This window comes from Macaca fascicularis, chromosome 11 (assembly GCF_037993035.2).
Source record: "Macaca fascicularis isolate 582-1 chromosome 11, T2T-MFA8v1.1".
Classification (NCBI taxonomy): Eukaryota; Metazoa; Chordata; class Mammalia; order Primates; family Cercopithecidae; genus Macaca; species Macaca fascicularis.
Genome location: NC_088385.1, coordinates 112,015,116 through 112,032,008, shown reverse-complemented (window position 1 = coordinate 112,032,008; position 16,893 = coordinate 112,015,116). Strand labels below are relative to the sequence as shown.

Here is a 16,893-nt window from a genome sequence, read left to right as displayed (position 1 = left end):
TTTTAGTAGAGACAGGGCTTCACTATGGTGGCCAGGCTGGTCTCGAACTCCTGAGCTCAGGCCATCTGCCCTCCTCGGCCTCCCAAAGCGCTGGGATTACAGGCGTGAGCCACAGCTCCCGGCCTACCATCCTACGAGGTAGGCATCAGGATCCCTACACAGCGAAGGCGCCCCCACTACGTATCTGTCTACAGGCGTGCTTTCTGCGGGCTCTGCTGTGGACAGCACTTGGGATGTCAGATTGACCGCTAATAAGGTAGATCCGTATGTACTGCTGCGGGGTTGAGTAACTGGTAGAGGCTCCCACAGTTAGAAAGCACCTGGACCTTGGCCGGAATTGGCGGAAAGTCCAGGCAGCGGAGAGGTGCGGTCCCTGGGACTGGGCGTGCTCTTGGTACCAAGGTCAGGGCAGGCAGGCTCCGGAGAGCCCGCGCGCTCCGCCGCGTCGCACTAGGTTGGCTGCGGGAGCCCAGCCAGCTGGCGGGGCGGGTGCCTTCCAGCTGGGGGCGGGGCCTTGCCAGCTCGGGGGCAGGGCCTTGCCATTGGTAGGGTGGGGCGGGCCGCGGGTGGTGGGCCGCGGGCCGGGCGCGGACTAGCTGAGGCCAAGAGCCGCCAGCCGCGAGCCGCGAGCCGCGCGCCAGGCAGTCCGGGGCATCCAGGCTGCAGGCCGCGCCCAGGCTGCGCCGCCAGCCTGCCTCCCGCGCCGCCGCGCCGCCAGTGCGAGCGCTCCTCTTCAGCATGCTGCGGTGGGGCAGCCAGGCGCTCCGGCGCTTCTCCACTGGCCGGGTGAGTCCCGCCCGGGCGAGCGTCCCGGCTGTCACCCTGTCCTGGTTTCCAGACTCCGGGGCGGGAGGGCCGGGGCGGTGGGGCTGGGGATGAGCAGCGATACTTAGACTTTGCTAAAAAGCAAGACAGCGTTTAAAACAAACAAACAAAAACAGAGAGACCTCAGAGAAGGGCCTGGGGAGGGTCCCGGATGGGAACTGGCACGCAAGCCATTGTCTACTGCCGGAAAGGGGCTGAGGATGCAGTTTTTGGACGTGTCAAGTCTGGCTGGGATGGCAAGGTGGGAACGGTCACTTGGTAAGGAGGACAGAGTCTGCTTCCTTTCCTTTTTCACTTCAATCATGAGATCCCTGGTCAAGAGCCGGAGCCGTATGGGGCCGAGACCGTCTGCTGGAAGAGGAGGGGAGTATCAAGTCAGTAGGGTCCTCGTTGGCGGCCTGGGAGGTGTAAGCGCTCGAGACTGGCACTCAGGGCCGGTTCAGATAATGGCACTGAAAGCCGATGGCTGCAAGCTCAGTATTCCTGAGCTGAGCTACAGATGGCAAAATTTCTAGAATTGCCAGGCGCTGCAGAGGCAGCCACGCTGGAACACTATTCTACTGTAGCACAAGAACCGAGTTCTGGCCCAGCCCCGCGCCTTGGAATTGCATCAGCTCCTCCAGAAATGGAACCGAGAGCGGACACGTTGCACTGTGGTGCTGCCTTCAGCACCCAGGGGACCTCGGGACTGTTTAGGGAAGAGAGAGAGAGAGAAATAAAAATAAAAACTGTCTTATGTATCGTATCTCTTTTATAGGAAGTACATAAAAGAATTTGCTTATCGATTCTTTTTCTTGGTCATGCCAAAGCCATATGTACACATGTATATATTCAGATGTAAAAAACTTGGAGGCAGAGAGAAGTCTTGAGTAGCACCAAAAACTGGCCCAAACTTGCATTAAAGGAAAAGCTTTCTGTATCCCAGACAACCCCAAATAATAAGAATTCGTTTTACTCTTTGCAACCAGTTCTAGTTACTTCGAGGTATATTCACCTTTTATAAAATGGGGGGGGGGGCCGGTGGGGAAGATCTGCTCTGCTAGGACTTTTGCCTGCTCTGCTGGACCCCTCATTAGCTCCCCCCACCATGTGGCACATGAGATCCCAGATGGATAGCACAGAAAGCGAGGGGCTGTGCCGAGTGCCCGAGCCTGTTTTGTGGGCCTCCTCTGTCAACACCTTTCATTGACTTGTCTTTTTTGGAGAGCAGAAGGAAGTCTTGAGGAATGAAAAGATTTTGATAGTGGAGTTTGCTAAGATTTCAGTAATAAAAGTTAAACATCCCAGGTGGCAAATGGCATAAACAAAGCCATGGATGTGGGGAAGCACTGGCGTGGTCAGGATCTGACTGTACCCAGGGGTGCGTGTGGAAAAGCAGTGACACGTATGGCTGGGAAGAAGACAGTTTCCTCAATGGTCAAAAGGAAGCTACTGAGTGATGAATGAAAAATGTGGGATGTTTTATCCTGTGAAAAATGTTCTGCACTGTGTTTTATGAGTTATTCAAAATCAAACAGATACACGGCTGGTGGGAATACAAAATCGTACAGCCACTTTGGAAAACTATTTGGCAGTTTTATATGTAGTTAAACATATACCTATCATATGACCCAGGAATCACACTCCTAGGTATTTACCCAAAAGAAATGAAACCCTTATTTGCCCACATAAAACCCTGTTCGTTGATGTTTATAGAGGCTTTATTCATAATTGCCAAAAACTGGAAATAAATTGTCCTCAACTGGTGACAGGATAAACAAGCTGTGGTATATCCCTCCATACAATGGAATTCTACTCAGTAGGGGGGGAAAAGAATGAACTACTGACGCATACAACACGGATGGAACTCAAATATGTATGCTAAGTGTAAGAATCAGACTCAAAATGCTGCATATTTTATGATTTCATTTATCTGACATTTTGGAAAGAGTAAAACTATAGGGACAGAAAAAAGATTCGTGATGTCTGGAGCTGGAGATAGGAGGAAGGATTGATTATAAACAGGCATAAAGGAATTTGGGCGGTAATGGAACTGTTCTGCATCTTGATTGTGGTAGTGGTTACGTGACTGTGTGTTAAAACTCACAGCACGGTACACTGAAAAGGGTGCATTTTACTGTATGCAAATTATCTTTTAATTTTAATTTTTTGTTTTTTTGAGACAGAATCTTTGTCGCCCAGGCTGGAATGCAGTGGCACAATCTCAGCTCACTGCTACCTCTGCCTCCGGGGTTCAAGCAATTCTCGTGCCTCAGCCTTTTGAGTAGCTGGGATTACAGACATGCGCCACCATGCCCAGCTGATTTTTGTATTTTCAGTAGAGACGGAGTTTCACCATGTTGGCCAGGCTGGTCTCGAACTCTTGGCCTCAAGTGATCTGCCCACCTTAGCCTCCCAAAATGTTGGGATTACAGGCATGAGCCACTGCGCCTGGCCTAATTATCCCTTTATCTTTAAAAACTGAAAAATCAAACAATGCTTTTAAGTTTAGTATTAAAGCAGAATGAAGGATGAATAAAAATAAAGCTTTCAGAACCTAGCAAAATCCAAGGGGAAAATTAGTTTATAACACTTCCTGATAGAATTCCTTTTTCCATCCTCTGTCTTAAATAAAGGGACTTAGAAACATTTAATGATTTCAGCTTAGTGATATGGCTGGATCTTTTTAACTAAAACAACCGTTTGTTTTAAAACCCTTTGTCAATTAGGTATTATTGCCCACCTCTGATATCCTGCCTGGCTCACTGCTTCTTCTCCCCATGGTAGGAGTTATTTAGCCCTCTATTCATGTGGCATTCCTTTGTTTAGCTTTCTCTGCCAGTGTCTAGGTCAGGTCTGTCTGGTAGCTCTGAGTTTATAGCCTGGCTCCAGGTAACTTGAGGTTACCTTCTGATCCAGCCCAAAGAGGCAGGAGACTTCCTTGGTCTTTGGAACCAAGTACCTGCTTTATTTCTCAGTTCTAGGAACCAGGTTCTTAACTCGTTTCCTCATTGCCTGACCTCTGCTCTGGTGTCTTATCTGTTCACAGGATCTCCAAATTCAACTTCAAACCATATTTAGTTGTCAATTATACTCTGAGGTCTCTAAATTCTGAGGATATAATAATATTAATAGATAGCATTAATAAATGTTTTACATATACAGTTATTCCTTGTCCCTTGTATTCATAGGGGATTGGTTTCAGTACCTCCCATGGATATCAAAATCTGAAGATGCTCAAGTCCCTTATATAAAACGGGGTAATATTTGTATATAACATATGCATATTCTCCAGTATACTTTAAATCACCTGTAGATAACTTATAATAATGAATACAAAGTAGATGCTATGTAAATAATTGTCCCACTGTATTGTTTATGGAATAATGACAAGAAAAATTATACATGTCTAGTACAGATGCAATTTTTTCCAAATGTTTTCGATTCATGGTTGGTTGAATCCACGGATACGGAACCCACAAATACAGAGGGTGACTGTGTACTCCTTTAATCCTCATGACATCCCAATGAAGTAGGTACTAGGTTGAACATCCCAAATCTGAACATCTGAAATGTGAAATGCTTTAAAATCTGAACATTTTTGAGCACTGACATGACACGCAAAGGTAATGATCATGACAGCCTTTTGGATTTCAGATTTTCAGATTTGGGATGCTCAAATGGTAAGTATAATGCAAACATTCCAAAATCTGAAAATATCCAAAATCTGAAACACTTCTGGTTCGAAGCATTTTGGATAAAGGATTCTCAACCTAGATTATTATGACCATTTTACTGATAAGAAAACTGAGACCCAGAGAAGTGGACTAACTTCTTCAGACTCTCATAACCCAAAGATAAAACAATAAGCAAGAAAGAAATAGTCCCATTTTCAAGGAGTTCATAGATTAGTGGGATAGACTATTAAATCTGTGTTTTTATGAAAAGAATAATAATACATAATACACTAACTAAAATGATATACCAAAAAGGAAATATGAATGAACAATAAAATATGAAAATACACTCAACCAAACTAGTAATCAAATGCAATTTAGAACAAGATACCATTTTTCACTCATCAGGGTGGCAAAAATTGTAAATTTGATGATATTGTGTTTCTCAGGGGAAAACATTTCCTCCAATACTGTAGAGGTCAATTTGATGCTATCTACTTCAATTAAATTTAGGTTTAAAAATGATCCTGCAGTTTCACTTGTAGGTATCTGAGAAAAATACTTCCACATGGGCACAGGAAGCATGTACCATGATATTCATTGCCATGGGATTTGTAATAATGATATATTGAAGGCCAAAATGTTTCTCAATAGGGACATGAACAAGTAAACTGAGATATAGCTACACTAAGGAATACTGTGCAACGATTTCAAAGAATGAATTATATGTACTAACAAGGAAAGTTATGAAACATTACATATAATATTATTACATTTGAATTATTTTTGAAAACACAAAATAATACTTTTTGTATATGTTTCCATGTTTTTATTTTTATTTTTATTTTATTTTTGAGACGGAGTCTCTCTCTGTCGCCCAGGCTGGAGTGCAGTGGCGCGATCTCCGCTCACTACAAGCTCCGCCGCCTCCTGGGTTCACGCCATTCTCCTGCCTCAGCCGCCCGAGAAACTGGGACTACAGGCGCCCGCCACCACGCCCGGCTAAATTTTTTTTTGTATTTTTAGTAGAGACGGGGTTTCACCGTGTTTGCCAGGATGGTCTGGATCTCCTGACCTCGTGATCCGCCCCCCTCGGCCTCCCAAAGTGCTGGGATTACAGGCGTGAGCCTGTACGGATTACCGGCCGTATTTCCATGTTTTTAAATGCCTAGGAAAGGTCTGTAGAATTCACACCAAACTACAAGAGTAGTTTCCTCTGGGGAGTGAGGAAGGGATGCAGATTGGGAGTGATGGTCAAAAGGGGCTGCAGTCTTGCCTGTGATCTTTTTTTTTTTTAATAAGGAGATTGTGTGTAAATGTAATATGCATAGTTAAAAATTAGTTTAAAAAATTGTATACAATTAAAATATTATAGTAACTGCTGTGCACGGAAATCCTGCCTCTCTAGTACTGGAGTCCGTTTCTGGACTCAAGCCCTTTGGACGGTCTCTCCCTTTACTCAAAGTCTTTGAAGTGTTCTGTGGTCACCAGCCTCGGCCTAGGAGCTCTCTCCAGTCTCTGAGTCCTGGGCATCCCCCTCTGACATCCCCTGCTCATAGGCCCCTGGATTGACATCCCTCTTTTTAAAATCTTTTATCCTTTTTATGATGAAAAAACAAAAGTTGGCCAGACATCCAAGAAAGCCCTTGCTGATATCTTCTTTATATAAGGAGGCAATAGGAAAATCAAGTTGCACAAGTTTGCATTTATGGTGGTATCCTGAATCTTGATTGAATCTTGCAGATCTACCTCTATGTAAAGTGTAACATGTTGCTTCTATTAGTATGTTGTTATAATCGGTTGCAAGAGCTTTTACATTACTCCAAACTATATCCTATATGCTGAAGGTGGATTGCTAGGTCAGCTTTGATTTTCACGCTCTGTTCCATTCTCACACAAGAGGTGTGCCTACCCAGAGCTAGTTCATGCCTCCACAGTTGCCTAAGCAGTCTATTAGCATAGGAATTAGACTCTCCTGCTTTCAATTAACTCTCCTGCTTAAAGACGCTCAGTGAATCTCATTGTCTTCACAAGAAGGTCCAAATTATTTGACACAAAGCCCTCTTTCCACGTTGTCACTTGTCGCCATTCCTTGACTCCCAGTATTGGACACGCTGTGCACATGCATTTGTTTCTTTGTAAATCCTGCACCCTCCGCCTGGCACTTCCCAAGGACCTCCTACAATCCTCTCCCTTTTCTCTGCCAACTCCCAAGATGGCTTCTCTAAGATTCAGCTAAGGAGTTGCCTTCTGGAGAAGTCTTCTCCTCTCTTAACCAAACTGTGCTCTCCTATTCTAGCACTGTGTTACTGTGTCTTAACTTGTGTGCCCTCCCTGCTAGTTGGTGGATTCCCAAGGACAGGGACCACTTCTTTGTATCTTTAGTGGAGGGGTCGCAAAGAGAAATTCCCACAGAGGCCAAACAGGTAAAGCAAATGAGGGATTTGAGCTGGATGGAGGGCAAGACCATGTCTAGGGTAAAGGTGCCACCACTGCTCAGCACTAGCTGACTGTTGCTATATGGGACCATAGACCAGGGTTGACAAACCTCCTGAGTTTTTTTGATTTTTGTTTTCTGAGACAGAGTCTTGCTCTGTCGCCCAGGCTGGAGTGCAATGGTGCGATCTCAGCTCACAGCAACTTCTGCCTCCCAGGTTCAAGCGATCCTCCTGCCTCAGCCTCCTGAGTAGTTGGGACTACAAGCATGCGCCACCACGCCCGGCTAACTTTTTTGGACTTTTAGTAGAGATGGGATTTCACCAAGTTCGCCAGGCTGGTCTTGAACTCCTGACCTCAGGTGATCGGTGCCCAGCCAAACTTCCTGAGTTTTAAAGACAAGTTACAAATTGTGCCTTCTGAGGTGAAACCTCCTAAAAATCTTAACAGAGTCCTCTTAAAAATGCTTTGTGGGCCAAATAAAACACCCCTGCCAGGACAGTAATGTGCCACCTCTACCATGCACTATGCCCAGAGCGTGGCAAAGCCTGAAACCAGGCTTGTTGGATGAGTCTCGCGCAGAGTCAGGCACAGTGTGGGACACTGTGTGCCGGATGCTCCATGAAGTGTTAGGCGTCTCAGGGTCCCAGGAAAACGTACTTTGTTTTATTCTTTTGTGTGAAGGTCCTCTGTGTGAAACTGCCAATTCTTACTTGGATAGCTTTGGCCTTACTTTATACCCTCCCCAAATGGTTCTATTAGCATCTGGCCAAAGGGCTTCAGATCAGGGCAGACTCTTCGCACTGTGCCTTGAAGTTTTCTATGGAAAGCTATGTGTACTTTTTTTAATTCTTGGAGCATAGTCAGGGTCTATATTAACTTGCTTCCTGAAGAATTCCACCAGAGGGTGGATAGCCTGGGAATGCATTATTTGACAATTTGAAAAGCAAAGGCTCTGCTCCCTCCAAAATTCTCCTCTAGTGCAGAATGTTCTCTCTAAAGAAACAAGGCCAGGCATGGTGGCTCACACCTGTAATCCTAGCACATTGGGATGCCGAGGCGGGTGGATTGCCTGAGCTCAGGAATTTGAGACCAGCCTAAGCAACACGGTGAAACCCCATCTCTACTAAAAAAAAAAAAAGATTAGCTGAGCATGATGGCATGCACCTGTAATCCCAGTTACTTGGGAGGCTGAGGCAGGAGAATTGCTTGAACCCGGAAGGCAGAGGTTGCAGTGAGCCGAGATCATGCCACTGCATTCCAGCCTGGGTAACACAGTGAGACTCTGTCTCAAAAAAAAAAAAAAGAAACAAGATTATAGAATTTATCATTCAGATTTGGAAATGACTGTGCGTCATTTTATGCCCTTTCTCACTAATGCAACAGACACCTATAGTGAGAGCCAGTTAAAGAATGGTGCTGTCTCCCACGTCACTTTCAGCGTGGCATTTCCTTAAACAGGCTGATGGAACTATTCCCAATTGACCAGTCAAACTGTCGCTATGTTTTTCTAAAGTAGGAGGGGAACTTTCAGCGTAGGAAAGCCTTAGAAACACATCTGCTAAAGTAAGATAGACCCAGGTTTGAATCCTGCCCTGGACCCTTATTAGCTCTGCCTTTGGGCAGGTTACTTAACTTTTCTGACCCCTTTGTTTTCTCATTTGCAAAATGGGTCACTGGGGGGATTAAAGATGTATAATAAGCATTTGATAAATACTTTTTGAATTAATGAAAAGGGCTCAACATAGTGTTTGGCTCATGGTGTATTTCCAATAGGAGATATCTATTATCATTATTTTTATGTACCTAGATATTGCTTATGGTATGATAATAATACTAGGTAACATTTACTTAGCATTTACTATTGCCATGCACTGTGCTAATGCATTACACACTTTATCCCATTGAATTCTTATAACAACCTTATGAGATAGGTACTATTACTATCCTGATTTTAATTGATGATGGAAAATAAAGCCCAGTTCAAGACTGCACAGCTGGTGTATGAAAAACAGTAGGTACTAGGATAATAAACAGAGTTGGAATCTCAGGGCTGCCTCTTAGTAGCTATTTGACTCCTGGCTACTTAACCTCTCTGTGCTTTAATTTCTTTATCCATAAAGTGGCTTAATAATGCCTGTCTCCACGAGTCATTGTGCAATCAAATGAGACAATCATGTGAAATACTTGGCCCATACTAGGGTCTCATTAAAATATTTGCTCTTATTTCCACCCTTTCTTCCTGACCCAAACTCCCCAGGGCGGAATCTTGTTCGTGCAGGCAGACATGCCACTCTCCACACAGCAGAGATTCTCAGACTTCCATGTACTTACGAGTCACTGAATAGTTTGTTAAAATGCAGCTTCCTGGGCTTAAGATTCTGGCTCAGTAGATTTGAAGTAGGGCCCAGGAATCCACATTTTAAACATATTCTCCCAGTTACTTCTGCCAACACAGGCAGACACCACACCCGGAGAAATAAGACTGAAGTAAAACAGCCTGTAATCCTGGCACTTTGGGAGGCCGAGGCAGGTGGATCACCTGAGGTCAGGAGTTTGAGACCAGCCTGGCCAACATGGTGAAACCCCATCTCTACTAAAAATAGAAAAATTAGCTGGGCATGGTGGTGTGTGCCTGTAATCCCAGCTATTCGGGAGGCTGAAGCATGAGATTCACTTGAACCCAGGAGGCGGAAGCTGCAGTGAGCTGAGATCGCGCCACTTCACTCCAGCCTGGGTGACCATGGAGTGAAACCCCTTCTCAAAATAAATAAATAAAGTAAAATATCTCAGTCCAATTTCCTGGAATCTTGCTAACTCATTATAAACATATTTATAGTCATAAAATCTGAAAACTTCTCAGTGTTAGAAACTCACCTTTGTAGCTTCAGCTTCAGCTTCAGCGTAAAGCTCAGAAAGTGTTTCAATGAATGTAGTGTTTCCAAAGATACTGACATGGTTTCTTTTTTTTAGGGGGGACGGAGTTTCATTTTTGTTGCCCAGGCTGGAGTGCAGTGGCGCGATCTCAGCTCACTGCAACCTCTACCTCCTGGGTTCAAGCGATTTTCCTACCTCAGCCTCCCGAGGAGCTGGGATTACAGATGCCTGCCACCATACCTGGCGAATTTTTGTATTTTTAGTAGAGACAGGGTTTCTCCATGTTGGTCAGGCTGGTCTCGAACTGCCGACCTCAGGTGATTCACCCGCCTCAGCCTCCCAAAGTGCTGGGATTGCAGGCGTGAGCCACGGCGCCCAGCCAACATGGTTTCTTTAATGCTATATTTCTCAGAGAGGATTGAATCTGGAATTGAACTCCAAATAACCAGACGACAACTGAGCGGCACATTACATTTGAGTCATCTCAGTCTCTTGGCTCTTGTGTGTTTTAAAAGTAGTATTTTAGATGTCTTGAATATCTGGCATTGGTAATGGTAAGTGGTAAAGCCAAAATTTTTGTAAGGTGGCAAACATGTAGATTCTATTTCAAGCGACAGCATTAGTTATAGGATTTGAAGATAGCATATAGGACATTTTGATTTTTTTGAGAAAATTAAATGGTCAGCCGTGCATTATCTGCAGGTGAATTTGCGGTTGTTACAGAGTTAATCTGTTTGTTTGCAAATATTTGTTGAAGCTTAATTAGGTTACTTGGGGATAGAAAGTTTGGCTGACCCTAGGATTTTTTTTTAATTAGTTAAATTACTTAAAACTTTGTTTTATTATCAGCTCAATTACAGGGAAGTTGTGATCTGGTATCCTTTTAAGTTCATACCTAAAAACAGGATGCTATGTATGCCTCTAATAAAGTGGGAAATAAGGGAAAATTAAATTTCTTCATAAACAGATTTTTCTTAGTGAGGCTTTACTAATTTAGAATTATTTGCCAGAACATTAGAGAATCCCATTTAGATCGGACGGGGATAAACATCCTAAGTTCAGATCCCATGGAGCCACATGCTAACATGGAAGAATGTAACGCAGAGAGAGTTCTGTGGAGACACTGCCAAGAGAGGAAGCTCATAGGAAGTCATGACCCTCTGACTACCCTCTTTTCTTTCTTTCTTTCTTTCTTTTTTTTTTGAGACAGAGTCTTGCTCTGTTTCTCAGTCTGGAGTGCTGTGGTACGATCTCGGGCCTCCTGGGTTCAAGAGACTCTCCTGCCTCAGTCTCCCGAGTAGCTGGAATTACAGGTGCAGCCCAGCACGTCTGGCTAATTTTTCTATTTTTAGTAGAGACGAGGTTTCTCCATGTTGGCTAGGCTGGTTTTGAACTCCTGACCTCAGGTGATCCACCCACCTCGGCCTCCCAAAGTGCTGGGATTATAAGCGTGAGCCACTGTGCCTGGCCAACGGCAGGTTTCTTACATGCATATTGCGTAGTGGTGAAGTCTGGGCTTTTGGTGTACCTGATACCCAAAGAGTGAACATCATACCCAATAGCTACTTTTTTTTTAGAGAGAGTCTCGCTCTGTCCCCCAGGCTGGAGTGCAGTGGCACGATCTCGGCTCACTGCAAGCTCTGCCTCCCAGGTTCACACCATTCTCCTGCCTCAGCCAGCCTCCCAAGTAGCTAGGACTACAGGTGTCCGCCACCACGCCCGGCTAATTTTTTGTATTTTTAGTAGAGATGGTATTTTTAGTGTTAGCCAGGATGGTCTCGATCTCCTGACCTTGTGATCCGCCCACCTTGGCCTCCCAAAGTCCTGGGATTACAGGCGTGAACCACCGCACCCGGCCCCCAATAGCTACTTTTTTAACCCTTACCCTCATCCAATGTCTTCTATCCATGCTTATGTCTTCGTCATTTAATTGTTTCACAGGTTTATTTCAAAAACAAGCTGAAATTGGCACTAATTGGCCAGAGCCTCTTTGGACAAGAAGTCTATAGCCACCTCCGCAAAGAGGGCCACCGAGTAGTAGGGGTGTTCACAGTTCCAGACAAGGATGGAAAAGCTGACCCTCTGGGTGAGTGCATCTTGGGACGACTGGGTCAAGAATTCTCAGGTGCAGGTTGGCCATCAGCTGGTGTGGCAACTCTGTGTTCATCACAATACACGCTCCTTCTGTTTGTTGTTTCACCCTCACCAATGCTGGACTTCCATCTCATGGTCCAAGGTAGCTGCCTCAGCCCCTACTATCACATCTGCATTCCAGCAAGCAGGAAGGAAAAAGAGTGGGAATCAGGGGAAAGCGTTTTATTAAGGGCGTAATCCAGAGTTGTACATATTACTCCCACTTGTATCCCATTGGCCAGAACTTAGTCACAGGCCAAATCTATTTGCAAGAGTGGCTGAGAAATATAGATTTGATTTGGGGTGGCTATGCGTTCAGCTAAACTAGGGGAATCCACTGCTAAAGGATGAAGGGGGACAACTAGCAGTCTCAGCCATATATGTGGACTTCAGAAGCATTGCAAGCATATGACTTTTAGACCTCTTTTCAGAATGAATCCTGGGAAATGAACTCTTCCTTGGTGCCTGGTCCCAGGGTCAGGACCCCCTTTCCATTGGTCATGGCCATTTGGGCTCATGGCATAACTCAGAAAAACTACCAACCTCACTTATAGAGTAACTATATGAGGAAGTGGTACAGCATGTGGGTAGCAGCATATGTTCTGGAATCAAGGAATGTATTCTGATTCTGCCACTTACTAGCTGTATGACCTTGGGCAAGTTACTTAATCTTAGCCTCCGTTCAGCGGTAGCTACCTCATGTGGCTGCTATGAAGATTAAGTTAGATTAACGTACACAAAGTGCTCACAGTATGCCTGGTTCATAATAAGGAAGCACTAATGACAGTAACTGAGTATTCTTGTTAGAATAGTCAGCGAGGACAGCCAAAAATAGCTCTGGGGCAGCCAAAAACTGAAACGAAGCCTAACACCTGGATGTCTCAGCCAGTCTCAGTGGAGTGCATTTTTTTTTTTTTTGAGATAGAGTCTCACTCTGTTGCCCAGGCTGGAGTGCGGTGGCACGAACTCAGCTTACTGAAACCTCCACCTCCCGGGTTGAAGCGATTCTCCTGACTCAGCCTCCCGAGTAGCTGGGATTACAGGCACCCACCACCACACCTGGCTAATTTTTGTATTTTTAGTAGAGACGTGGTTTCGCCATGTTGGCCAGGCTGGTCTTGAACTCCTGACCTCAGGTGATCCACCTGCCTTGGCCTCCCAAAGTGCTGGGGATTACAAGTGTGAGGCACCACGCCTGGCCTGGAGTACATTTTTTACAATGAAGACTTCTAAGTTTCCTCCACCCCAGTTTTCTTTGCCATATGATCTTTCACAATTTCTCCCATGGTCACATATTTTTACCACCATTTATCCATTTTCCTGTCATCTGACATGTGAGTTCAGTTTTATGAACATTCACATTTTGTGAACATTATTGTGCTGGTCTCTCAGATTCTTCCAAACAGATTGACCAGGGGCTAATCGTGATGGCTAGGGTCCTTCAGGACTTCCTTAGGCTTCAGAATTTAGCTTTCATGGTGGAGGCATCATCTCATCCTGAGTCAATGAATTTTGTTGTTCAGATGTAGGAGAAAGGAAGGGACACAAAAATGCAGATAGAAAGCTTTAGTTAAGACTTCTGGAAATTGCCTAAAATTAACATATATGCTATTATATATTAAATATATATAGTATATAAAAATATATACTATTATTATAAAAGTAATATATTATAAAACAGGTATGCTATATATTAATATATACCATAATTTCTATAATATATTAATATATACAATTATATATTAATAATAGTGTGTGTATATATATTTTTTATACACTTAAACAAATTTTTTTAGAGACAGGGTCTTTCTTCGTTGCCCAGGCTGGAGTATAGTGGCGCGATAATGGCTTACTGCAATCTGGAACTCCTGGGCTCAAGTGATCCTCCTAAGTAGCTCAGACTATCAGTACGTGCCACCACATCCAGCTAATTTGAAAATAATTTTTTTTGTTTGGTGGAGATGGAGGTCTCATTATGTTGTGCAGGCTGGTCTCGAACTCCTGGGTTTAAGCAATCCTCCTGCCTTGGCCTCTCAAAGTGCTGGGATTACAAGTGTGAGCCACTGTGCCTAACCTATTTTTTAAAATATATACTACTTATATATAAAACTGTATACTTGGCCGGGCACGGTGGCTCAAGCCTGTAATCCCAGCACTTTGGGAGGCCGAGACGGGCGGATCACGAGGTCAGGAGATCGAGACCATCCTGGCTAACATGGTGAAACCCCGTCTCTACAAAAAAAAAAAAATACAAAAAAAATACAAAAAACTAGCCGGGCGAGGTGGCAGGCGCCTGTAGTCCCAGCTACTCGGGAGGCTGAGGCAGGAGAATGGCGTAAACCCGGGAGGCGGAGCTTTCAGTGAGTTGAGATCCGGCCACTGCACCCCAGGCTGGGCGACAGAGCCAGACTCCGTCTCAAAACAACAACAACAAAAAAAGACCTGTATACTTAAAATATATATAAATACTTAAGATATAAGACACATAGTAAAAACGACATTTCATTATGAAAAAAATAGGCTTGTGCTGTTTGCACTTTGGTGGGCCATTTCCTATGGCATTAGGATGGAGCCATTTGTTTGGGAGGGGACAGTGCTCTTCTCAGGAAGGAGATCCTGGTCTGTTCAGTGTGGCAAAGCCCTTAGCAGGAGCTGAGCATGTATTCTCCATTCTTGGCCTCTCAGCTTTGTTAACTTATTTGTTTGGTGAATTTGGGAGAAGGAAGTAGAAAAGTTCAGCTCAGCACTTGGCAGGGAGAACGTGTTCTGGTCTACAGTTTGTTCTGTGTAGGAAGGGAAGAGATTCATGGCTTTCTAACTGTGCCAGAGGTGAGTGTGTCAAATTAGTGGGTGAAGCATTGGCGCATGCCTCCAAATCTGATGCTATGTTCTTAAAAGTTTGTATCAGTAATAAAGGTACCATTTTTGATCTAAAAAAGGAAAAGCTTTCATTAAAATCTTAAAATATCATCTAGCCAAAATCTTTTCAGTTCTAATTTATTATGCCTTAAGTATATAGATATGTTTCACCTTAGTGTGATCCAATTACAACAGCTGAAATTCTAGTCACAATCTAAATTGTTCTTCACCATGTGTTATTTATAAATATTTCATGAAACTGCAAAATCACAATATGTGAATTCATAGTGATATAAAATTACTGCTAACTTCTAAAAAAAAAAATCTTTTTTATGCTCAGCTTTGGCTGCAGAGAAAGATGGGACTCCTGTGTTCAAGCTTCCTAAATGGAGAATCAAGGGCAAGACCATCAAAGAGGTGGCAGAGGCCTACAGATCTGTGGGTGCAGACCTAAATGTGCTCCCTTTCTGCACTCAGTTCATCCCCATGGATATAATTGATAGTCCAAAGCATGGCTCTATCATTTATCACCCATCCATCCTGCCCAGGCACAGAGGAGCCTCTGCTATCAATTGGTGAGATTTTTTCTTCTTACTTTTTTGTTTTTGAGATGGGGTCTTGCTATGTTGCCCAGTCTGGGTTCAAACTCTTGGCCTCAAATAATCCTCCTGCCTTGGCCTCCCAAGTAGCTGACATTTCAGGAGTGTGCCACAATACCCAGTGAGGCTTTTTTAATTACAGAGAGGGTGAGTGTATTTCAATTGCCTACATTCTTTCTGTTTTTTACCGAGGTGATCAAGACAAGAAACTAGGCATGCCTGAACAATTGTGAGGTCCTGATTGGTTACTACTATTGCATGAACTCCCCTGAGATCTAGACATACAGTGCGAACCACGACAGCATTTACTAAGAATAGCCTATGGAGTACTAGCTCCATTGACTGTTACTAGGTATTGAGCAAACAAAGGTTTTATAGTCAGTAAGTTTGGTTGATGCCAGATTTTTAATTGCAGGATTCATTTGAGCTATTAATACGGGCTTTAATGTCAGTATCATAATCCCCTAGAGGGAGTCTGAATACACAATGTTCCCAAACTTATTTGACCACAGAACTTTTTTTTGCATAGAGCTTCTCAAGTACATTTCAGGAAATGCTGAATTACTTGAAATAATCATCAAGTAATTACTTGAAATGATGAAATGATCACCTTCATTGTCCATCTTCCCCATTCAACTCTAAGCTTCCTGAGGAAAGGGACTTTGCACAACATTTGTATTGCTATTTTCCAGTGTCAGGAACAGTGGCTGGTACACTGTAGGTACCTAATACCATAGGGACACAATGCTGTGGGTTGAGCTGGGCCTTCCTACCCTTTCTGCTTTCTGTCCTTTACCTGCACATCTTCCTAATATTCCTCGGTGTCAAGTTGTTGGAATAAGCTGGAAGCCTACACTTGGTTTAAATGTGATGAAAAACATTAATTGTATTTAAACTTTGATTACATGGGTTGACTTCTTTTTGGCTCTTATAAATAACACACTATTATTTAGTAGATATCTTCGCACTTAAACTTGTATTTTTTCTCAGTTTACACTGTTTCCACATGCAGAATCATTGGATCAAAGCATATCAGTATTTTCAAGGATCTTGATAACAATGCCAGTTAATTTCTTAGTATTTCTGAAGAGTTAGTGATTGATGGATTGATTTAGGTCTTGATTTGTACTCAAAAGTAAAAAATATTTAAATTATTACATGGCTGACCTATTATCATACTGTCTCTGTATTAGCTTGAATTCATAATCACTTCTGTCCTTCACGTTCGCTTCACATTCTGTCCTTCACAGAGTATCCTATCTGTTCTTATTCTGCCTAATACAGGGTCAAGCACGATGTAGGAATTGGACCTAGTGGGCAAATTACTTGATCTTGAAGTAGAAAGCTGACCCCTGAGAGTCAATGAGTGGTAGTAACGATAGACTCTAATGCCTTTTTGAATTCACTGCAAGTCCTTACTATACATTAACAAGAAAGAGTGAAGATATGAGGATGTATGATATAAAATAGCAGTACCATTAGACACTGCTTTTTATGAGCCCTGACGT

The 16,893-nt window shown here is 43.6% G+C and overlaps 1 protein-coding gene across 2 annotated transcripts in view; it reads left to right on the top strand.

The window, feature by feature from the left end:
- The first annotated feature begins 541 nt into the window (after positions 1–541).
- Positions 542–16,893, top strand: part of ALDH1L2 (aldehyde dehydrogenase 1 family member L2) — a 65,361-nt gene continuing 49,009 nt past the window's right edge. Inside the window, exons 1-3 of one of the 2 annotated variants that reach the window (XM_005572084.5) lie at positions 542–786; positions 11,736–11,880; positions 15,127–15,361. In XM_005572084.5, the coding sequence (XP_005572141.3) occupies positions 739–786; positions 11,736–11,880; positions 15,127–15,361 (428 nt within the window). In that variant the 5' untranslated portion in view covers positions 542–738. The remainder of the gene's footprint in view (positions 787–11,735; positions 11,881–15,126; positions 15,362–16,893) is intronic. The other variant, XM_074007661.1, reaches the window with a different exon arrangement.